This window comes from Gigantopelta aegis, chromosome 8 (genome assembly GCF_016097555.1).
Source record: "Gigantopelta aegis isolate Gae_Host chromosome 8, Gae_host_genome, whole genome shotgun sequence".
In the NCBI taxonomy this organism is placed as follows: domain Eukaryota; kingdom Metazoa; phylum Mollusca; class Gastropoda; order Neomphalida; family Peltospiridae; genus Gigantopelta; species Gigantopelta aegis.
In genome coordinates, this window is record NC_054706.1 from 30,186,015 (window position 1) to 30,211,979 (window position 25,965).

Sequence of the window (25,965 nt, forward strand, 5' to 3'; positions counted from 1 at the left end):
GTGTGCATTCCTGTCTGTGAAAAAGTGCATATAAAAGATTCCTTGCTGCATTAGGAAAAATGTGGGTTTTCTCTAATGATTACGTATCAGAATTACCAAATGTTTGACATCCAGTAGCCAATGATTAATTAATCGATGTGCTCCAGTGGTGTGGTTAAACAAAATAAACTTTATCTTTTAACTTGTAAATGATCCTTTTTCTACATGTTTGGTACCATTACCTTATTGCTGGCAGCAGATTTCCTCTCTTTATCTCTTGACTAAGAACAATGTATTATACTCCAAATACATGTAGTTTCAAATATATCAAGATATTGTTAAGCATATACATTTGTATGTCTCCTTTTGTTTAGGTCGGTGGGCCCATTGAGCTATTTCTCGTTCCAACCAGTGCACCACGACTGGTATATCAAAGGCTGTGGTATGTACTATTCTGTCCGTGGGATGGTGCCTATAAAAGATCCCTTGCTGCTAATCGGAAAGAATAGACCATGAAGTGGCCACCGTGGGTTTCCTCTTTCAATATCTGTGTGATCCTTAACCATATGTCTGACGCCATATAACCGTAAATAAAATGTGTTGAGTGCGTCGTTAAATAAAACATTTCTTTCTTTCTTTCTTTCCTTTTGTTTAGATTTTAGCCAAGCTGTTGAAGAGCCGAAACCCTGAAGATCTCCAGGCCGCTAATAGAATGATTAAAAACCTAGTTAAACAGGTGATGTGTTTAGCTTACCGTACTTCTCCTTATTTAGTTTATTTCCTTCACCTTTGTGCTATATTAGACTTTTGTCCTTTTGTGGGGTGCATGCAAGTCAGTTTAATCTTTGGTGTATGAAACCCTGCACCTTAATTTTTTATCAAACCGCACTCCCCTTTAACACAGCTAGTTGTAATTTTACCATTCTCAATGTTTTAAGGAGTGTGATTTTTTATTCCTATTTTTTTTTTTTTTTTTTTTTTTTAAACAAAAGTCTTACAAAATGTTGTAAAAGTAAGTTAACTGTTGTCTGTAAATGAATTTTAAAGTTTTTTTTTTTTGCATTGCTTATTACAGGATATAGAGAGATCAGAGAGAGTGTCGAAGAGAATCAATGAGCTGGAGACGATCGGGAACAACGTCAAGCTGTTGAACGAGATGGTGCTGATATACGACCCTAATACCACATCGACATCCGAGAAAGAAATGATGAAGGTTTGTGCATTTCACCAACCTACAAATGTAATAAAACTTTTGATTCGGTCCGGCAATATTTGTAGCTTGCCGGACTGAATTTCAGCCCAATTCAACACCTGTATAGATATAGAGGATACTCCCCGAGTGTCTTGTGATAACATAATTTATTAGCACGAGTTGATAAAAGTATAAAATCTGAGGCTTGCCAAGGATTTTATACTTTTATCAACAAGTACTGATAAATTATGATATCACAAGACACGAGGGGGTATTCTTTTTATCATCCATTATCATTCTTTTCATTTGCGACAGTTGTAAACAATGCAAGTAATGTGTGTTGAATGTAAGCAGTAGACTCGTTAACTAGCAGAACGGCAGTGGTGTGATGTCACTAATGGTAGATTTAGCACAGAAACAAACACAGTGACATAACAAAACATTGTCTTGTGATTAAAATTTGACCAATCAAGATTATAAGAAGCGATATCTCCTGCAGAGATATCACAGGAGATATCGCAAATTATAGTGCCAACGATATCTTCTACAAACGCCTTTAATTTTCTGACTTCTTATCAATTTACCGGCCTCGGTGGCATCGTGGTTAGGCCATTGGTCTACATGCTGGTAGGTACTGGGTTTGGATCTCAGTTGAGGCATCGGATTTTTAATCCAGATACTGACTCCAAACCCTGAGTGAGTGCTCCACAAGGCTCAGTGAGTAGGTGTAAACCACCTGCACTGACCAGTGATCCGTAAATAGTTCAACAAAGGCCATGGTTTGTGCTATCCTGCCTGTGGGAAGCGCAAGTAAAAGATCCCTTGCTGCTAATCAGAAAGAGTAGCCCATGTAGTGGCGACAGCGGGTTTCCTCTCAAAATCTGTGTGGTCCTTAACCATATGTCTGATGCCATATAACCGTAAATAAAATGTGTTGTGTCGTTAAATAAAACATTTCTTTCTTTCTTTCTTTCTTTCTTATCAATTTACATCCCACACATGGTATTAAAAATAATCATATAGGTCATTAACTCTGTCATATTACAAATGATGCTTGTTTTTTTTTGGTTTTTTTTTGCATTATTCCAACCTCTCAGTGTGGGTGAGTGGCACGAGCAGCAGTATCGGTCCTTGATGGATTCAGGTTTTCCCCAAAGATCCCTTGCCTCTTTTTGAAAGGAATAGGCTGTGTGGTGGCATTATTGCTATTTGGATGCTGCTTGTTTTCAGTATGCGAAATTGTCGCATTTAAATTCCTTTCTAAGGCCACCAAAGCTTTTTTCTTGCTTGAAAACCCAACAGACTATTTTCACCGATCCGAACTTCAACATAACTTCAACAAAATTTAATGTTCTTCCAATATATTTGCCACTCCTTGCAAATTCCAGCAGACTATGAAGGAGTGTTAGTGAACACTTGAAGCAGTGTATAATAATATGTGCAATGACAGTCTACTTTTTATTACTAGGTAAATTTATTTAAAACGTTTTTGTGTCTTTAAAAAATGAATTTAAGTACTTGAAAAAGTCCTTGAAAGTCCTTGAATTTTATTTTCTCAAACCTGTATGAACCCTGGTTATGTGTGAAAATTCTTGTTTGAACAAGGCCGACACGCCCATCATCACACTGGCTCCATCAAAATTACCATTGCGCTATTTCTTGCTCTGACCAGTGCACCATGACTGGTGCATCAAAGGCCATGGTATATGCTATCCTGTCTATGGGATGGTGCATATTAAAGATCCCTTGCTGCTAATCAAAAAGAGTAGTCCATGAAGTGGCGACAGCGGGTTTCCTCTCTCAATATCTGTGTGGTCCTTAACCATATGTCTAATGCCATATAACCATAAATAAAATGTGTTGAGTGCATTGTTAAATAAAACATTTCCATCCGTCAAAATTAGCACAAACAAGTGTCGGGTGATTTTCACACAATGGCACTAATGTTTGGTTTGTCACACCAATGTGTTTCAGTCTCTCAAAAGTACTGTTATGCACTCCAATGGCAGTACCACTATCCAGTGATTCTAAGGATGCTAAACATGTGACGGATTCGCCTTCTGATATGTATCGAACTAGAACAATTTCTTGTTCCGTCACTGATCCATCTGCTAATACAGCGATGAATCGTGCTTTCTTGACATCTTTGGATATATCTGTAGAAATAACAGCTGATATGCTTGAAAGAAATTCACATGCACCTTTGTTCTTCATATAATTAGATCCCGAATCAAGTCCGTTTTTCTCTTGCAAATTGCATATCCATTCAAAGTCATTTAGCAGTTTTCCATTCTTAACCATTTGTTGTGTTAAATACATTCGTCATTCGATTAAGAGATTTTTTAAAGTTCATCTTAAAAACGATTTTGCCCATAGGTGTGTTCCTGTGATCAACTGTTTCACCTGTTTTCTTTCTTTTTTCACTTGTACGACGAACCATGCAAGCAACGTGCCCCTTCAATAAATTGTGTTTCTTAAAGGGCTCTTTTCTGAAGTTAGTGGTTCCAGTAAATAAACTAGCTGTATGATCACTAATAGCTGGACATTCTCTACACCAGCCGCAAATCATTTACCCTAGCAAATTACTGTCTCCTTCGTAGCATACCCAAGAAAATTAATCTTTCCACGTCTGTTGAAATTTTCTAACTCAACGGAAATTGTCATAGTCCATATTGTTGAATTTTGCTTTTTTAGCTGATGTTATTTCCTGAGAATTATTATCCGGGTCTTTACGTTTTTTAGTAATAAACTTGTCGACGTATAGCAACTATTCTTTTGCCAATGATGCAAAATGACAAATGTGTGTATTATATGTGATGTGTGAGAGTAATTCAGTTTCAATTAGGGCATTTCTGTAAACCAAGTAGTCAATTATCTAAGGAAAGAACATTGTATAATTTGTCAATTGTATTGTTGGTAATTATTATCAAAACACGTTCTTTGATATTTGTCGGGTTATTCAATGGGATTAACTTCAAGTCAGGCATCATTTGAGAGATGAGAACACTTTCGATAAATTGTTAAAGTATGTTCACTTGTTTGTAATCATTACTGTAAAAACAAACGTGGTGCATCACATTTATTGCTTTTGTGATGTCCGAGTCGTATGGCTGGCGACTGATTGAAGTTTGCTCAGTTCATGTGAGCATGTGGACTAGCAGCTGGTAAAGTAATTGAATAGTAATTTTAAATATTTTGCTTGAGAGGGGGTATTGGGGTGGGATTTTTAAATTATATTTTACATGTAGGTGTTGGGGTTTTTTTTGGTGGGTTTTTTCTCCCAGTAGCCCGCTGGGCTTACATCATGGGCAAAACTGGTTGCCCGGTCGTGAAATCTGGTAGTCCCGGGTGTCTGGGCATGGGATTTTTCAAACCCTGAAACAGCCATATGTTACAGACCAAATTACTATTGTTTAAAAAGGCTTGGTGTATAGCGTTGGTCGAAATACTAATCTTTGACAGTTAATGTCACCACGGGCCGTGATATATTTTTGCTTGCTGTTGCATTGGACTGGCAATTATTTTGAGTTTATTCTTTATGCTCATGTTTGGTCCCCCCCCACATGTTTTAGTTCTCTCCGACAGAATTTATAGCTTACCGGACTGAATTTCATCCCATTTTGACTCTTGTCAGTATTACTTTCATCTTTTGACTCCTCATCAGTTTGCATCACACACATGGTACCTCACCCTATGAACCAGATGCTCTTGACACAGGTGAATTAAATGTGTAATACATAGAGATTATTATACGAGCTTGTGTGTCGTACTGATTTTACAAAACGAGTGTCAGGATTTTGGTATTGCCCAAGCGAGAGCAAAGGTAATGCATGAATTCTCACATGAGTTTCGTAAAATCAGTACGACACCCACGCGAGTGTAATAATTTCTTTATTATCCATATTATTATTGTTGTATTTTTTATGAATAACAAGGACCGTCTCGAAATGTTTCAGTCACAACTAGAAGGAAACGATGAATTGACATCATATTTCAAATGCACAGTATGAGCTAGGACTGGAGAAAACAATGTCATGTTATGACGTCGTTTTCCAGAATTACATCATCACATTTGTTATTACACGTGTGCTTCATATGATTATTATTAACTCGGTTATGTTGAACAATGTAGATAATAAAATCCCATGATTGATTTCTACATGTGTGAACACATCATTACAGGAACTGTGTGAGAGTTTGGAGAAGCTGCGACCGAACCTGTTCCGTCTAGCCAGCGACACCGATGATAAAGACAGCGATGGAATCAGTGAGTTTTTCCTTTTTTTCTTTTTTCTTTTTATTTCATTATTTAGAAAAACACTTTTTAAATTTAAATTTCACACCATCACCATCTGAGAATTAAAATGTTCGCTGGAAAAATTCAAGGAACTCTTTTGATTTTGCATAACCTGTTACGACAAAGTAAATCTTGTTGTAAATTTAATGTATAAATAAAATTTAAAAAAAGATTACACAAAGCTAGATACACACAAGCAATGCACGAGCAATTGTTCAGAGACACATCTTCTTGTTGATTTTTTATCAACCATTAATAATTAATTACACAGATTTTTTTTTTAATACCGGATTTTAGATAACTGTAACCTTCGACATTTCAAGACCCTGCAAAGTTTGCCAGATTTCTAATGTCATTTTTACCCTGGATTATAAATGTGCTGGGGTGTTGTTATGCAGCTGTTTTTTTTTATATAAAAAAACAAACAAATAAAAACTGTATTTATTTTCTGTTTGTATTCATTTTCACAGACGATATTCTCAAAGCCAATGATGCAGTCATGAAGTGCATGGCAGAGTATAAAAGAAAAGTGGAAGGTGTTGTCAGTCAAAACGGAGACTGGTCTTCAAGCAAAGGTAGACACAGACATTGCCTCAATGTGCTGGGGTATCCCTTGATTATATGGCGTAAAACATTACTACAAGTCACTCTGTGATCTATTACTCATATACCCTCCATTCAGCTTTTCAGCTTTTATTCCTTTCATTAATAACAGGTATTTGTCAATTATATGGGTGTTAATAGATCCTTTGGTGTAAGTGCTAATTACAAAAGGAGTAGCTTATGTGGTGGCAGTGGGGGTTTTTTGTTGTTGAGAATGTACAATAATTAACTGGTGTATTAATATATGAAGCATTCCTCTCCTTTGTATTTATGCAGAGAACTTGTATTCGCTTTATTACACATTTATTAATTCATTCCAGCTCATTTTACTTCAAAGTGATTCTCCATTCCATATTGCTTGCTGATGCTTTGTTTTATTTATTTTTTACAATTAATCAATTGTTTTTGAAAAATGTTACTGTTCACCAGCAAAAAAGAGGAATCATTTTTAAGCTCGTCTGACAGAATTTTGAATTGTTAGAGTCTGACATAAATCATTGTTTATGTTGAGAGTGTTTACTACCAAATCAAATCCCATAGACGACAATAGGAACATATATTGCTAAAACTGCAGCGTATCAATCAACATAAACACCACGGATATAAATACTACCACCCCTTACCCTTAAAGTAAATCAGAAAAAAATGAAGGTCAAACTGCTCGTTTCTGAGATAACGGGTTGCGTCTATGACTACCCTGGTTCTGCACAAAATTTGAGTACTTTTTTTTTTACAGGTAACCCATACATGTTTGAAGCACAAGGCTACTTGACACAGTGGTACTAAATGAAATAAAATTACATACATTCATACAAGCACTCAAATTTATCACCAATCACAGGACTTCTGTCAAAAATTGGGTGCACTTCGAACTTTGACCCAGCTGGAAGTTATTTGGTTTATTACTACCTTGACTGTTGATGACTACAAGGTATTATGGAGGTTGGAGATCTCCAACTCTTGTTTGTTATAACGCTCTCAGAAATCTCCCAGAATCCTCCATGACTTGTTGGTTGGTACTGGGCCACAATACCACAATATGTAGAGGGGTCTGGGATGTTAATTCCTCGTCACTAAATATTTGATGCATTCTGGGCCATTGAAGGGCATTTTAATGCATTTAGTGGCAGACTTATAAAATTAGACCACTACCCCCACCAAAAACTGTTTTGCACAGTATTGCGATACTACACAAAAGGGCGATATTTAATGATGGTAACAGTCAGCATATTCTGATCTTCCCTTCGGTGCAGTAAGAAAATGTCCAGTTGATTGCAATTTAAAATATGGCATGCCAAAAAATTACCTGATATCAACCAAAAACAATTTAATTGTTTCTTACTAAAAAGACAAGTATGATCATCTAATGTTAAAATATTCTTGACAGGTGTTTTCAAATTCCACTTCTATTGGCTAACAGTAGCTTGAAGCGATTGGTTCTAAATGATTGTATGTTGGCCAGAGTTAATGAGTTTTGTTTCTGCAGACGTCTCCTCTCTTTTGGACCTGAACTTTGACCACTCCCAGGCTAAATCCTCCCCAGCACACGCACCCACCGCCAAGCCTACCTCCACTTCAGCGGCCATTCTCGAAGACGAACTGCAAACATTAGGTAAACGGACTGTACTGTTGGTGTGTGCTTGTGTGCAGTGATCTGTTCCAATGTGTTTTTAATAAAATAGATCTCAACGTCAAGCTAATGATGGGCTTTATTGTTAGCATAGTATATTTGTATTTGCACAGTTTATTTTTCAGCAAGAATGAAAAATGTTACAGATTTTTTCTGCAATTCCAGATTTTAGTGCCACTAAGTGAAAACTGGTCCTGGCCTCTGACAGCCTGTTCTTTCATGAAAAGTTTCACAATGACCCCCTACATTTGAAGACCATCTAAAGTTTTTCAGATCTTTTTTTTAGGGTTATTTTCATGTTTTAAAGTCTTTCATTCTTTTTGGGAGTGGTTTATGATTAACATTATTATGTTAAAACTATTTTTAGCATTCCATGGCTTTGTTTCTGGGTTTATGTAACTACTTCAGTTCATTATTTGCATTTTCTTGCTTGCCTAACAGGTTGTTATATATTTAACATCTTTTGATGGATATTTTCAACATTTTTGAACCTGGGGCATGGCAGTGTATTACTGGTACATACACTGAAGGAAAGAAATAAGGGATCTCATTGACACTAACAGGAAAAGTGACTTCAAGGAATAGACACTTGTTCAGGGAACGTTTTGTTTTCAACATCTTGATTAGTGATATTTCTACGTCAATTGAAAATTTATTATCAACTACTGTTTAATGTTTTAGAATGGTGTAGTGTACCTGTAGCAATCTCTGAAACTTGAGTAGCAAATCACAATGCAATACTGAACAAAATGTTCTCCGGACTTCAACTAAAAAAAACCTCATCCATAATGTGAGGAAGTTACCACGTGTTGCTGATATTCGATCTCATATTACTCACTACCATACATCTGTGTACTGTATGCAGATATTATCCATGTATTCGAAACACTGTTTTGGTGCAGGGAATGTGTTCTTAAAGCTTTTAAAGAGGTGAGAATGTTGTCCTGAACATGTTCCTGTTCTCAATCCCATTATACCTCACATAGTGGTGTGACGAGAATGGGTTCTCGGCCATTCACGAATGCAGGTTTCAATACGACGCTAATAGTGACTGAACTTTGGGGTCAGGTAGGGGACGTGTATTGCTTTAGCAGTACTCTTAAAAATGCTTGTTTCTTTCTCTTTGTATTTTATCTATATGGTTCAAAATAAGTTGTGTGGTAAATGTTGTTTAGCACTCATACTATAAACGTTGCATGAATCAGAAATTTTTTATTTCACTCACCTGATACGAAATGGAAGCTTATTTAATACACTGCATTTAGTTGTGTACTTAGTGCATCTTTAGGTATACATGCTTTTGATAATGGCATCATAATATTTAACCATTTTTGTGTGGAATATGCATTTTTAAAAAATAACTTTGGAACAATCTTTAAGAATGATTTCAGTGAATAGTGTTGTATGTGTAGAAATCTATACCGAGTTTGTCTGTTCATTTTAGAATAATTTATTGAATAACATTTTATCATTGAATAAAAGAGTTGCATAATATCCATAGTTAATTGATATGAGTATAGTGTATAGTATTTCTCAAGTGTAACAGTTACTATATGTTTAAGGCCCAAAACACACTGTAACTTGACTTGGGTCTGATGAGCCTGGCACTGTCAAAATAGTACGCATGTTCTGTGTCATTTGTTGTTAGATCGGGGTAGGATGTAGCCCTGTGGTAAAGTGCTTGCTTGATGCGCAGTCAGTCTGGGATCAATCTTTGTCGATGGGCCCATTGGGCTATTTCTCAATGTATCAAAGTCCATGGTATGTGCTGTCCTGTCTGGGATGGTGCATATAAAAGATCTCTTGCTACTAATGGAAAGATGTAGCGGGTTTTCTCTGTAAGACTATGTAAAAATTACCAAATGTTTGACAACCAATAGCCAATGATTAATAAATCAATGTGCTTTAGTGGGGTCGTTAAACAAAACAAACTTTAATTTGTTGTCAGATCAGGAGTCAGTTGTTCAAATGTTGGTTAACATAACAAGTGGTTAACCAAAATTTTCAAAACTAAGGACTGAATCAATACAAAACAAAATTGAAAAAACCCAAACCATGTTGAAACTTGATTTAGATTAACCAATTGTATCCATACACAGGATTTGACAAATTCACTAGCCCTCTGTTCTGGCTAGTCAATTTGTGGTCTGGGCTAGTGGAAACTATCAACTGTTTTACTATATTACATAGGACACCAGCCAAAACTTCTGTGAGGACTAGTGACCTTGTCAAACACTGCCATACACTATCAGATTTAAAGTTTATTTTGTATTTTGTACTAAAATAATTAACAGGAAAATATTAGGATAACCTGGATGGAGTAGCCGGCATAAGTCGACACCTGCGCCCATGACAGGCGTGCGCTACAACAGCATGCTCTGAATGTGCACGTTAAGCCCTATGACATGACCTGACCTGACCTGTTCTGTTAACCCAGCATTAATTTAACTATGCTTTGAACAACTGGGCCCTATAATTCGTGCCAGAACACATGTGCAATGTGGTTTGTCACTTCAGGTCAGTAGGTTCCTTCTTCAACTGGTACCATACTCCACAGACTCAGACCCTAGACCCCAGCTCCCAGCTCCCAGACCCAGAACGAGACCCAGACCCAGACCCAGACCCAGACCCAGACCCAGAACGAGACCCAGACCCAGACCCAGACCCAGACCCAGAACGAGACCCAGACCCAGACCCAGACCCAGACCCAGACCCAGAACGAGACCCAGACCCAGACCCAGACCCAGAACGAGACCCAGACCCAGACCCAGACCCAGAACGAGACCCAGACCCAGACCCAGACCCAGACCTAGACCCAGTGTGTTTTGAGCCTAAGACCTTACTATTACAGATTTAACACTGTACTGATTTGAGCGACCATTCCTTTACTTGTTATTGCCTCACGTTTTCCATTGTGTACAGGTCTGGACGACAAGATGATAGGAGGTGGAATGTCAGACATGACAGCTGTTGGTGGTAGTGGAAACGTCTTGGATGAGCTGGGGGATCTGTTTAGTCAACAGGTAGGCTGGGATTGTCACAAACTGCGTGGTCAATGTGTGCCGTGATATATCCCCTATGTTTCCTAACTCAACAAGGGACAGGATGCATCTCCTATAGTAGAAAATGCTCACTTGAAGCTTTGATAGGATATATGCAGGGCTTGATAAAAAGTTAGTAAAATATGGTCTGTTGTTATTTTTAAAAATAGCAGGCCAAACGAAATGTGACCAGCTAAGAAAAAATATGAATTGCTTGAAATAGGACCGACCGGTTGAGGGTTATAAAATTAAAATAAAACAAAATCTCGAGCGTGGCTGTATGAAAGACGAGATGATCGTACATACATTTGTCTCTTGAAAGATGACTCGCAAGTAATTTGATAGTTTTAGCGGGTGAATTTATATTTTATCTGCTAGGTCTAAAAAATGCAGGCCTTGACCTTAACTCTTTTTTTTCTACTGGTAGCCCACAGGGCTATAAAATCTGGTAGCCCACAGGGCTATAAAATCTGGTAGCCCTCAGTAAAAATTAGTAGCCCCATAATAAATTTTAAAAATAAGACCCAAACAAAAACTTAAAAATTAAAATTTGTTTATACTTTAATATACTTTTATCATGAGCACTATACTGGAAAATATACATTTATGAAAACTATTTATAACAATATATTACGGAATAATATACATTTATGAAAACTACATTCATCATACAAAATATTAAGGAATAATATACATTTATGAAAACTACATTTATCACAAAATATATTAAGGAATAATATACATTTATGGAAACTACATTTATAACACAAGGGTCAAGACCATTAGGAAACTTCTCCCCCTGGTGACGGTTCACTAGAATCCAGCTTAGCTTTTGGGTCCGTTCTGTGGTTATATACCTGCAAAAAACCCAAAAGACATGTATAATACATTTCACAATTAAATATTCTAACATTATTAAAGAATGATTACATAGCCAAGTATGTTGAATGTGGCACACAACTTAACAAGAAGAAGCAAATAGATAAAACACTCATTATTATAACAATGCAAATACCTGACCTGCTGTATACAAGTTACAACATCCTTCTGCTGTATACAACATCCTTATGCTGTATACAACATCCTTCTGTTGTAGACAACATCCTTCTTCTGTATACAACATCCTTCTGCTGTATACAACATCCTTCAGAAGCATCCATTCAGGGTGGATGTCATCAAGTGAAGCATGCATGGTCAGCTGATCATGGTAATGTTACGCCAGTGTCTTTACGTGCTCTTCTCCAAAACATGAAATATTTATAATATGTATGTTTTTTATCACACGATGGAATCAACAAATAGGAAACAAATGGTAAATATCTTTACTTAAAAACAATATTAATGTTTCAGTTAATTTTTCTGATTTTCATACACAAAATACACATAGACGCTATATATTTACCTCCTGAATCATCATAATCTGGCCACAGTTTGAAACTGGGCAGCTTGGGGACATTTAATATTCCAGTTTTGGCATCGGCAAAATGATGGTCAAAGCTCTCCAACAGACTGTCCCCTCTCCAGCCATTGCACCACGACTGGTACATCAACGGTCGTGGTATGTGCTATCCTGTCTATGGGATGGTGCATATAAAAGATCCCTTGCTGCTAATTCCTCCCTCAATATCTGTGTGGTCCTTAACCATATGTCCGATGCCATATAACCGTAAATAAAATGTGTTGAGTGCGTCGTTAAATAAAACATTAAAAAAACCCCATTAAAATTAACTTCACCTGTAAGCATCTCGCTTTGAAAATTGTCAATATCGAGTACTTCCTGAAGCTTGGATCCTGGTCTAAAATATAAAATAACAAAAAATGAACACATTTACTAACATGTAAAACATTACTATATAATAAATAAATTTCATGGATCTCCGACACTGAGCACTCTGTTGCTTAAAAGATGAGGGACAGTGTACACAAGATGTTGATGATATCTGTCAGGTGATGTGCTTTGTTTGTAGATTCTTCAAGAAAAACAAAGCCTTGTTTTTCATTTTGCTAAATGTCTGACTGTTGCTGCATCTGTAATTAAAACATTAAATAAATCTTTAGATAAACTCAAAATTAAATGTGCCCCACTTTTAAATATTTATGAAATTAGTATATTATTTAATGAATTAACACAAGATAAAATACATTAAATAATACTACATATATTGCTATATTGCATTGTATAAAGATGCTTCAACAAAAGAGAAGGAATTATAACACAGAATTAAAAGTGTATAATACGATAATTGTAATTTATATATTTTAATGATATATCTTTACATACCTGACTAAACAACAAGATGAAAACAGCGTGCATCTTCCAGATTCGTTCTAGTGCTTTTTTGGTGTGTGGCATCCATCTTGTTCCTCCGGCTCGGGATGGGGCTACGCATTTCACATTCAATGACTCGGCTGTACAATTTAAGTTGCTCCTGTTCAGCGTACTGTAGTGGAAGAATGAATACTACCCTTTGATCACTTCCAAAAATGTACTGTGATATGGAACCTTTTTCAGCATATCTTTAAAAGCCAATTCCAGTCTATGTGAGAAACAGTGGATAGCTACAACAGCTGGTTGTTTCACTTTCAATCTTCACTCTGAATTGGTCAGCTTGATACAAGTATCACATCTCGCCTCCGCCGAACAAGGAACTCGACAAGATGGGCAGAGCTCACGTGGATCATCGCATGACAAAAATTCCCTGCACCGAGAACAGGAATGTTGTCGATAAACACTGACATCAGACATGAGAGAATTTCTACAAAGAGAAATAATAAAACAAACCATTAACACATAACTGGTAACATGGCCGCCATCTTTGCAAATGGTGACCACGCAACGTTCACCGGCAACAACAATTTTGATAGAAAAACAAGTGTTTACGCCAAAATAATACAACAAGAAACATAACAACAATGACAGAAACAAATCCGTCAAACACACAAAAAGTTATCACACAAAAAAAACCCCAAATTTGACTTGGAGAACAGAGCCAAAAAAAGTACATCCTAACCAGAAAGCGAAGAGAAAAAGAAGGAAACTATAGTCCCATGACCGAAACTACAAGGGAGCATGGGTAGAAGATTTAGGCCATCCCATTCTCTGTTGGGATGTTCGGACCAGTCCACTAGCATGGGGGGGGGGGGGGGGAATGCACTTGTTTGAGGACAGGTAATATCTGTATAGAAGAGAAAACACTCCAAGTTTTCTCCAATTTCACTTTCAATCTTGCTGCCACTCAATTTTTAACATCTTGCATCACAGAGGCCCCATCACTTCCAAATCCAACAAGCTTCGAAACAACCTCACCTTAAAACTACAATATAATGATTCAGACATTTGTGATGTATCAAACATAACAAACTTTGTTGTATTCAGCTAGAAATATTGGGAGAAATGTTTTTTGTTTTATTTATGTACAAGTGTTACTACATGTAAGTCTGTAACTTGAGTTCTAGAGACTAATGTTAAATAAAGTATTATTATTACTAGACAAAATTAGTTTCATTTGGAACTGCAGGTAATAGACATAATTAAGTAATTATTAAAGTAACTAAGTAATTTTTCGATTTACCTTCAGAGACTTTCAGCTGTTTTTCACAACTCGTGAATAGTGCTCTCTCTATGGTCTCTGCGTTGGCTCTTTCAGCAGCAAGGTTTTCAACACTGATGAACTTTGTGTTCACTTTCCCTTTACTGGCATACCGAACATAGATGATCTCTGCTTCTGTAACTGAAGTGTCGGTTGTTCCGTTGCACAGGAGTGACATGAATGGCGCTGATTTCACTTCATTTTCAACTTTAATATGTTCAGCCTCTGATATGAATTGTGAAAATGTTTTACAATATTTATCGGTCAGCTGATCTTAAAACCTTTCATCATGTCCATTTTACACTGCCAAACATACACCCACATACACTGGACAGGCAGAAAAAAAGTGGAAGCCCAGTGGACTACCAGGGTTAGAATTCTGGTATCCCGGGGGAGATATCGGTAGCCCAAACACCCTGGGCTACCGCTAAGGTTGAACCCTGAAATGGACTACTGCTACGGTCGAACCCTTTTTGTTTTTTTGTTCCAACCAGTGCGCTATGACAAAGGTTGTGGTGTGTACTGTTCTGTTTATTGGGAAGTGCATATAAAAGGCCCTCTAATGGCCTTGTGGTAAGAGTAGCTTATATGTTAGCAGTGGGTTTCTTTTCTGCCTCTAGTTCTCTCTGTTTCTGTCTGTCGTGTCTGTCTGTCTGTCTGTCTGTCTGTCTGTCTCTCTGTCTGTCTCTCTGTCTGTCCTCTCTTCTTCACCAGGCTTTCATTAAGCTGCATTTGTTTTCTCCAGCCTCCAAACCCAGGGATTCAGTTAGCCGCACAGTCATCAGTATTCAGCCCTGCTCCACGATTCACTATGGCATCGTCACAACCGACCATTCCCGTGATACCCCCGCATTTCAACCAGAGTCCCGTACACAGGCTACAGCATCCGGCCCAGCAGCCCATGCCGCTCGTCATGGCAACAGGTCTATCAGGTAAGAATAGACTGGGTGTGTGGGTAATTTTTGGCATGCTTCCATCAGAGAACTGTTCAAGCACAGCTGTCATGGGCACAACCTCCGACTTCGCCAGAGAGTTCTGTCCATGACAGGAATAGACTGGCTGTCTGCTCATGCTTTATTATGGGTCTGATTAGGCAGTACATGCCTCTTTATCATGGAAACTGGTCTATCAGGTACAAATAGACTGGCTGTCTGCTGATGCTTTTTGTGTGTCTGATTAGGCAGTACATGCCGCTTGTGATGGGAACTGGTCTATCAGGTACAAATAGACTGGCTGTCTGCTGATGCTTTATTATGGGTTTGATTAGGCAGTACATGCCGCTCATCATGGGAACTGGTCTATCAGGTAAAATTAGACTGGCGGTCTGCTGATATTTTACTCAGGGTCAGAGACAAGTCACTCGTGTCTAACATCATCAGAACTGGTCTGTTAGGTACAATTAGACTGGCTGTCTTGAGAAAAACTCCCACATGGCAATATTAATCCAGTTTACAGTGTTGTATCATCTTGAAGTGTGAATGATATTCCTTTAAATTGCTACTTTTACGACTTTCTCTTCTTCTTTTTTCTTTTCAGCTTCATCTACCATAAGTGGTTTACCAGAACCTATACAGGCAGTTCCCATGGCGACGACTAACTCGATGCCTGTTGCCGCAAAAGATTCCACAGAAAAGCCTGTAACAATGACCGACTTGGACCTTCTGGGGCAGAACCTTGTGCAGGAGAATTTAGCGAAGGATCCTCATCGCCATATACATGCCCCAATGTAAGTCCGTCATTGTGCGACCTGGGCCACGTTTTACAAACTGATTTTAATACTACGGGGCGGGATTTAGCTCAGTCTGTTGAGCACTCACCTGAGGTGCTTGCATCGCTGGATTGAACCACCTCGGTGGATCCATCCATTTAAATGATTGGATTTTTGTCTCGTTCCAACCAGTGCACCAGAACTTTGCTTTCATGTCTGTGGGAAAGTGTGTTGTAATAATAAAAAAATTATTAATGTTTTTTTAATTTTTCAGACCGGTATCTAAAGTTCCCATGAATCAAATGAACCAATCAGCTCCAGTGACTCAGTCTAGCCAATCACCACAGACGTTATTAGACAGTGAGATATCCACTCAGCCTGTTTCCATGGCCAGTTTTGTGGCACCGTCTTCACCCCAAGCTGGACTTTTATCACTTACTGATGTTTTCGTACCACTTGAATCGGTACAACCCGGTAAGCAGTTAGATTGTGTATTAGTTTTTATACAAGATGTTGTAATTACTAGCCTTGGTGGCATCGTGGTTAAGCCATCGGACATAAGGCTGGTAGGTACCGGGTTCGCAGACCGGTACTGGGTTTGCAGCCCGGTACCGGCTCCCACCCAGAGCGAGTTTTAATGACTCAATGGGTAGGTTTACGGCCACTACACCCTCTTCTCTCTCACTAACCAACTAACAACTAACTCACTATCTTGGACAGACAGCAAAGATAGCTGAGGTGTGTGTGTGCCCAGGACATCGTGCTTGAACCGTAATTGGATATAAGCACAAAAATAAGTTGAAATAAAATGTAATTACTAGATTACCTGTTTACTGTTAATTGAAAATATGCAGCTGTGTTGTTAAGCAAACAGTGCTTTCCCTGTCCTATCTGTGTACATGCTATGGGTGTCCACTGAAGGTGGAGGCCAAATTTTCAAAATAATAAAAGATCCTATAATTTTTGCATTATTAATTTTCTATTCCTTGACATTTTAGCCAATATTTTCATTAAAAAATATTTAGTAGAAATTAATTTGACAGTCAATTTCAGATTTTTAATGAATAATGAATTAATTTCGGCAATGCACTCGGAAAGGACGACTCTCGAAAGATAATTAAATTATCACTATTGGGCTCGTAAATTACACTGTATTTTCCATGCATCCAAACTTCCTTGCGGGTGGGACGTAGCCCTGTGGTAAAGCATTCGCTTGATGCGTGGTCGGCTTGTGATCGATCCCCGTCAGTAGGCCCATTGGGCTATTTTTCATTCCACCCAGTGCACCACGACTTGTATATCAAATGCTGTGGTATGTGCTGTCCTGTCTGTGGGATGGTTTCCTCTCCAAGACTGCAAAATTACCAAATGTTTGACATCCAATAGCCGATGTGCTTTAGTGGTGTCTTTTAACAAAATAAACTTTCCAAACTTCCGTATACATTCTCCAGTAAATAATGTGTTATTTGTCTGTAATAATTAAATATAGATTTCTGCTCTTTACTTTCTGTTATTAGTCTCCTACGAGTTTCAAGTAGAGGAGCTATAGCTTTTATCTCCGTCCTGTCTGTCTGTCTGTCTGTCTGTCCATCTGTCCCACATGGAGTTTTCAGGGTTTTTTTTTTTTTGCAATGCCTAAAAATAATGAGCTGAAATTTTGTGTATAGCTTTTCCATGTACTGTTAAAGACTTTCATGGCGATTTACCCATTTTAGAGTTATGGGCTTAGGAGATGCAAAAATGTGTTTTCTCAACTTTTTTCAGTGCCTCAAGATATTGAACTTAATTTTTTTTAACATGTATTGTACCCATGTCTCTGAGTTATAGGTGGGGGGGGGGGGGGGGGGCGGGATGTAGCCCAGTGGTAAAGTGTTCGCTTGATGCATGGTCGGTCTAGGATCGATCCCCCATCGGTGGGCCCATTGGGCTATTTCTCATTCAGCCAGTGCACCACGACTGGTATATCAAAGTCTGTGGTATGTACTACCCTATCTGTGGGATGGTGCATATAAAAGATCCCTTGCTGCTAATCGAAAAGAGTAGCCCATGAAGAGGCGGCAGCGGGTTTCTCCTCTTAACATCTGTGTGGTTCTTAACCATATGTCTGACGCCATATAACTGTAAATAAAATGTGTTGAGTGCATCGTTAAATAAAACATTTCCTTCTTTCTTTCTGAGTTATGGTCCTTGAACTTAGGAGACAAAAATTGATTGTCCCGGTAGGGAACACGTTTTGCTTTAGCAGTACTCTCAAAATGCTTGTTATAGTTCAGTACTGTCATTTTTTGTTGGGTTTTAATATGAATATTAATAATGATTATTATTATTATTATTATTATTTGCAGCCACTGACTTAGAACCTATTACAGTGTATGATAAAAATAGCCTCAAGACAGTGATGCATTGTGGGAAGGGCAAGCCACGACCTGATGTGGCTGTTTTTGTGATATCAACACTTAGTACCAACACACATCCAGTCAAACATTTTGTATTTCAAGCTGCCGTACCTAAGGTATGTGAGAGTGAGAAAGAAAAAAAAAGACTACCAGATTTAGCCAGGTTTGGTTTTGACTGCTTTAGAAGCAGATTTATGATGAAGCTTTTTGTTCTCCTTTTTGGAATTTGTGTAAAACTGATTTTTAGTGCAATTGTTATCATATGAACTAAATCAGGTATATAATTGGCCTGAAACTACTTAAGTAGGAAATTGAAGATTTTATTCATTTGGTCCTAAAGAAATGTTTAGTTTCTCTTTAGACCTAGATCACATAAACATATGGAATATTTAGATTTGCGAGTGTTATTGTTTTATGTGATGCCAGGAAATGATTAATTTTTTACATCAGACTAATGCCTTATATGTGTCTCAGTATTATATATCTTTGTAGATAACCATATGAAGTTTTTAGATGTGCAGGTGTTATTGTCTATTTGATTCTGCAAATGTAATTTTTGACCAAAGGCGTTAGCCTGAGGTTAAAAATTAAACATTTGTGGGCATCAAATAGACAGTAACACCCTCAAATCTAAAAACTTTATTATGGTTATGTCTATTGTAAACTGAATCGTTTTTCTACGGAACTAACTGGATATCTGGTATTTTATTGAAAAAAGTACCTGGCTGCAATCTAACTGTAGACCCTTGAACCGTCAACTTGGCCTGATCCAATTGCTAATGATGTCACTTTCTAAAGATGTCATTAGCTTTCCTGGGTGTTATTTTCATTTGATCCCGGATAAAAGAGTGTAATTGACCAATCACAATATAGAACACACTCGTCATCACGACTAAAACTTAAGAATTTGTCTCTCACTGCAATTTTTAAAATAATTGCAATGGGTGAAACGGCCCACCAACTGCAATTTTGAGCCTGCCTCTGGCAATTTTTTTAAAAGTGACATTTACAGCAAACAAACCTGACTGAAAGGCTATCTTGTTATATGTAGACATAATTTAAATGTGCAGATGTTAAATATTGGCAGATAATGTACAGCAGGTGTATACATTTCGTCATTGTTGAGGAGCTTTACCGACGGCACAAAAGTGCCATCAGTGATGCTCTCTATCTACAGCAATTTATATCTCATTACCATCGGTGATGCTCTCTACCTATTATATCTCAACGTTGGTGCCGTCATTAAGTTTGAGCCCTGCATCAGTTTACAATTAAGAGATGAGAGTTTGTTTTACGTGTTTTCAGATAATGAAGGTAAAGCTACAGCCACCATCATCGTCCGACCTTCCTGCATTTAACCCCATCCTGCCGCCCTCGGCCATCACACAGGTCATGCTCGTTGCTAACCCAAAAAAGGTATTTTTCTACTCGTTGTTTAATGAGATAATTACAAGAATATTACTGTCGAAAAATGTATTCAAATAATTTTATATTATACAAACATGAGTGTTTTTCGTTATAAAATGGATTTTCACTTTTTAAATATTCCGTTACCGATTTTTATTTTCCGCTTGTTATAATTTTTAACGAGTGGCCATCTCTCAGTCTGCATTTAACATCACTATGTTGGAATAAAATCAGTAGTTTTTTTGGTAGGGTGCACAATCATGTCTGATTATATATACAGTCAAACCTGTCCTAACGCAACCGTCTAAACATCAGATCCAGTCTAAATCAGATACTATATAGAGGGTCATCTTAGAATATAGAAAATTTGGTACCTTTAAATTTGGCCTTTTTTGACAGGATTGCAGTTAGTTCAGGGTCTGGTTTAAACAGGTTTAATTGTATATTATATTTGTTAAAGCGACAGACTGTAGTTTTTAAACACTAAGGCATATGTTTCACTATTAGAGCCGTTTATGATCACTGAAATCAAACATTACTTATATTTTATTGTTTAGATTATCCATTTCCATACATTCAAAGTGTTTCTGGTCATCCTGGTGTTTCTAATACCACAAAATGCATGTTTCATATTTTTAAAAACGCACGTGCATCTGAGGAGTAATGGTTATTGAGTCGCTTTTTAGTCTATTTTTTTTAGGGTATTTCACTGTTTAAGCCTCATAGGCTTGTTTCACTGTATACAAATTTGTTACAGGTTTGTAAAAATTAACCAAACTTAGTGTCCATTTTTACGAGTTGAAACTAGAGTCTAGGTGGAAAATATGCTTCAGTGTTTAAAAACTAGGATCTGTCCCGTTAGAGGAATTATGAAGGGATTATAGCAAAAAAAACAATTAAGGATATTTGAATGGGGGCCTGGGATGTTTGGACAGAGAATAGTAAGTACTGTAAATCAAGTACAGTGAAACCCCTCAACACCGGACCCCCTCTAAACCGGAATCCCCTCAAAACCGGACGTTTTCCGCGGTCCCGTGATTTACACATCTTTTAACACTATATTTTACCCCTCTAAACCGGAAACCCCTCTAAACTGAACACTGCACAAACAATTCGGTCCCAATGTGTCAACTTAGTGTAAATCCTACCCCTGAAAACCGGACGATCAAACCGATACCAATCAATATGGCGCCCACCTGTCTGTGAACACCGATGGCTAGTGCAATATGCGCATGCTCGAGATCGCTGTTATCAGTGTAATCACCGCTGCATACAGTACAGGTACCGCTCAGCAGGCAATATTAGCAACTTGACAATAAACAATTAAAAGGACTGATCGCAAGCTTTGGTATGGAGTTAACTACTGTAAACACATTGATTGTGTTGTAATTATGGTTAACATTAGCGGAGTTCGGGTTTGGGTTAGATGTCTTTATTAAGTTACGAGTGTGTTTTAAAGTCTTAAATGTGATCCTGAAAACCGGACACCTCTGAAAACCGGACATTTTACTTGGTCCCATGGATGTCCGGTATTGAGGGGTTTCACTGTACATGTATATTTCTGTGTTGCTTGATGAGTATTAGTTCAAGAATTTAAAATAATTACTCTGGGTTTTTTAGGCATTCTAATTATTTTTCAGATGTGTACATTTTTAAATTTCAGTGTTGATTTGTTTGAAACAAGAACATAGTAAAAGTAGCCCATTTAAACAGTAAGCTAGTTCCAAATGCCGTTTTAAGTGTATTTCTATGAAACCTTGCATATGCTGTATTCTACATAGAACTTGTCTTTTTTAATGTTTTGATATTTTTCATTTCTATATTAAAACCTATAGTCCATCCGAAGGAAAACGCCTTTTTTCATACTATGCCATTTGCTACAATTTATTTATTTCTGAGCCGATCGTTTTTTTAAATTGCACACAAAAATAATAGGCCTATATTTTTGCTATTTCCAAAACACTTTTACTTTTATTTTTACATCATACTAAACTGAAATTATTTACAAAAAACATTGTTGTAGGAGGATGGGATGGACTATAGATGCATAGACATTGAACCAAGAAATTTGTGTTTCAATAAACACAGCTGTTTGCTTTGAATAATTGTATCATAATTTATATTTTTCAGGAAAAAATTAGATTGAAATTCAAAGTATCATACGAATTGAACAATCAAACAGTAACAGATTTAGGAGAAACTGACAAAATTCCCATACAGTGACGTGTTATTTCATTTAGCGTTGGCATTTACTTTACTGTATTCAGACTGGCGTTCGGTGATCACATCTAGTCTGGAGCAAAAAAAAAGAAAAAAAAAGAAAATAAAGTCTGGAGCAACTCAATGGATCTTTTGCTGATTGTACCTGCAGAAAGACAGACAGACAGACAGACAAACAGACGTGCTGTGTACACGGTGGTTGCCATGCTTGTCAAAATAAGCCATCACACAATCAGTTCATCAGCAGTTGTGACGTTTACGTAGGCTATTTATTACATGAATATGATTTGACTTGATATGGCAAATCATCTTCGTGGGGTACAGGGCTGGCTAATTTGGACAGCCAGCCAGCCACCTACTTTAAAACATAGCAAATATTAGGAGTTGTACTGAATCAGAACATGATGTTAGCTGCAGAACTGCTTATCCCAAAATTCCTCTTCAGGGATTCCTGTGACTAGAATTGTGTATTGTATGACAACAACAGTGTACAAATGGAAAGATTTATACCAACTGCAAAAACCCCCACCTAAACATACAATACAGGAATCCATCTAGTAACGGGTACATGTTTGAGAGAATTAAAATTTACAACTGGAAACTTATGGCAGTACACAAATCAAATTGGACCCATGCTTACAGAAGTTTAAGAGTGTAGACTCAAATCTCTGATGACATCACACATATATAATTTGTATGATGTTACTTTTTTCTCTAGAGCACATTGATTCATTAATCATCTTCTATTGGATGTCAAACATTTGGTAATTTTGACATATAGTCTTAGAGAGGAAACCCGCTACATTTTTCCATCAGTAGCAAGGGATCTTTTATATGCACCATCCCACAGACAGGGTAGCACATACCACGATCTTTGATATACCAGTCGTGGTGCACTGGCTGGAATGAGAAATAGCCCATTGGGCCAACCGACTGGGATCGATTCCAAACTGACAGCGCATCAAGCAAGCTATGTTCCGCCCCAATGTGAGTCTCAGACTATTAGAGTTTGGAGTCTAGACTCTTAAACAAGTTTTATAAGCATTGGGCCTGGGTGTTGGTTTTTGTTATTCAACTTTTTCTTTTTTTCTCTTTTTTTTGTTTTGTGTGGGGAGGTCTATGAGACCATTTTATTTTTATTTTGTATACTGATGAAAAGTGTACAAAACCACCCGGAGAACATATGGGTCGGCAGATCTGTCGCTGTAATGCCGACATTTTGTGTTGTACTTGCTCTGGTGATTGGTGTACAGTTTGTGATGACGATGTATCAGTACTATGATGTTGTTTGAACGTGCCGTGATGGTATTACTGAAGAAACTTACACGCAGACTCGATCGACTGTACATTCCTGAGATGCGAGTTTGACTAATCGGAACTCAACCTTGCAAACTCTGCTCTGCAGAGATTACTATAAAAAACCCATTTGTTATAATTATTTTAGAAGAATTTAGTTAGGCTGGTTAGCGTGTTTGAAACCCTAGTGGTATATGAGCATGTTAATCTAGTTATCTAGATCTAGGCTGTTTTTCCATTGACACAATTGTTTTTACCATGTGGCTAGCCTGTAATCTATTAACAACACTGTTCAGTTTTTGTCAGGAAAGGTGAGTGATTACACCTGCTCTCCTCCACACTCCATACAAAGCTGGATCCCAAGTTTACTTCAGTAACATTCTCAATCAGTAACTGTTTAAATCTTGACTTGTACATTGTTGAAAGTAAAATGTGGATACCACATGCATGTCAGCATTTTCATGGCTTTCCACAGCAGCTAGGGCATTGCATTTTTAAAACAAAAATCACTGATCAGTTTTTTTAAAATACACATTGATACAATGTAGGCTTTATTATCCACATGGTTCAACATAACCAAGTTAATAATAACAAGGGTGATGACATTATTATGGGAAGCGACGTCATAACATGACATTGCTTCCCCAGGCCTAGCTCACACTGTGCATTTGAAATGTGACATCATTTTGTTGTTTCCTTCTAGTTGTAGCTGAAGAAGCATTTTGAGTTGGGTCTTGTGATTCATAAAAAAAACTACAATAATAATATGGATAATAAAGAATTATTAAACTCGCGCGCGAGTTGTACTGATTTTACAAAACTCGTGTCAGGATTCATGTATTACCCTTGCTCTCGCTTGGGCAATACAAAAATTCTGACACTCATTTCGTAAAATCAGTACGACACACGAGCTCATTTAATAATCTCTATATATCACCTTTTAAAATGTTTTAGTCACTTGCTGGCAGCTGCTACCACCTCCAAAACCTTTGTCAATGGAAACGCAGCCGTACTTATTTGATGATGGTCAGATTCCCAAAAAATCCCGGCAGCCAGTACTTTTCATCACTTTTCATGGTTAGATCTGATTTCATTACTTTCATTTTGGGTTGGACACTGTGGAATGAATATGGCCATCACATTTACATAATGTACACATTGGATGACACAAAAGGACATGAGATCATAGTTAAAAATATATTTGATGCCTAATAAAATGAATTGGTAGTTAAATGAAGATTTTTCATGCTGTTACTTTGTAATGGCTTCACTTTTTAGAAGAAAGGAATGTTTGTTTAACAACACCTCAGCACATTGTTTAATAATGACTGTTATGTGTATAGTATCTAGTAATAATTGTAACACTTTATTCACAGCAGTGTGTCTTAAATATAGTAGCTGTTGTCATCAATAGTGGGTCTGAAAATAGGGATGTGAGAAAAATGTTGGCTTGTTGAAGGACTTACATGTACACAGGTACTATGCAAAAAGGGAAGGGGCCATGGGTGAGAGATTAGTTCATTAAAGGGCATGACTATATTTAGAATCTAGACTCAAGACTAATAGATTCTAAGACTTTAATGTCATGGTAACCCTATACAAATTAAGTTATCTATGCCATTCAATTGAGCTACTTCCTCACATAGCAGTGAAAGAAGGAAATGTTTTATTTATTTATTTACGGTTATATGGCGTCGGACATATGGTTAAGACCACACAGATATTGAGAAAGGAAACCCGCTGTCGCCACTTCATGGGCTACTGTTTTCGATTAGCAGCAAGGGATCTTTTATATGCACCATCCCACCTACAGGATAGTACATACCACAGCCTTTGTTACACCAGTCGTGGAGATCTGGCTGGAATGAGAAATAGCTCACAGACGCACATATCAGTGAGTGATCTTTCACATGTACTTTCTTTCCTACAGATAGGACAGCAGAATTTAATTTTTTCAAAAACTCTGGTGAGTGAAACCAAAAAATCATTCCTGAAAATTTAGAAACAAAATGACGTAAAAAAAATGGCACTCATAATAATCAATGTTAGAGGGGGAAAAGTGGAGAGACGAATTGTATTCCTAAATGTGAATAAGATCTAATCATCTAATTACTGCTATATTAAAAAAAGAAGAACCGCTGTTTGTTCAAATGAGGGTGCTATGATTCACACTCCTGACATGACATAATTGGTACAGCTCATGATCATGCTCACACACACTCTTTCTTCCCCCTCCCCCCCCCCCCCCCCCCCGTACATTCCTGGTAGGCAGAGGTGGATCTAGGTGTGTGTGTGTGGGGGGGGGGGGGGGGGCTAGTTACTGTTAAATGAATGTGATGTGTTTAGAAGATGATGGTACCAGTCAAATTGTTTGCAATCACTCTATCTCCTGAGCTGGTTACTGGTTACAATTGATTTTGATTTTTACACAGACACAAAAACTGTATAAATGATTAATGGTGATGTGAGAAAGGAGGGATGGAGATGGGAACAACTCCATCATGTTAGGTCCTGAGAAGCCTAATGTCTGTTAATAATACTCAACAGAAGATGTGAAGTCCATTTCCAAACAACGATACACAGTAAATCAGGAAATGTTCATAAGT

The 25,965-nt window shown here is 37.5% G+C and overlaps 1 protein-coding gene across 1 annotated transcript in view; it reads left to right on the plus strand.

Annotated features, from left to right (window-relative positions):
• Positions 1–22,856, plus strand: part of LOC121379186 (ADP-ribosylation factor-binding protein GGA3-like) — a 66,529-nt gene extending 43,673 nt beyond the window's left edge. The window contains exons 6-17 of the mRNA XM_041507684.1: positions 635–715; positions 1,055–1,192; positions 5,354–5,438; positions 5,939–6,043; positions 7,558–7,683; positions 10,624–10,724; positions 15,078–15,264; positions 15,869–16,058; positions 16,315–16,514; positions 18,386–18,552; positions 19,742–19,852; positions 21,974–22,856. Of these exons, the coding sequence (XP_041363618.1) occupies positions 635–715; positions 1,055–1,192; positions 5,354–5,438; positions 5,939–6,043; positions 7,558–7,683; positions 10,624–10,724; positions 15,078–15,264; positions 15,869–16,058; positions 16,315–16,514; positions 18,386–18,552; positions 19,742–19,852; positions 21,974–22,066 (1,584 nt within the window). The 3' untranslated portion in view covers positions 22,067–22,856. The remainder of the gene's footprint in view (positions 1–634; positions 716–1,054; positions 1,193–5,353; positions 5,439–5,938; positions 6,044–7,557; positions 7,684–10,623; positions 10,725–15,077; positions 15,265–15,868; positions 16,059–16,314; positions 16,515–18,385; positions 18,553–19,741; positions 19,853–21,973) is intronic.
• The last annotated feature ends 3,109 nt before the right edge of the window (positions 22,857–25,965 follow it).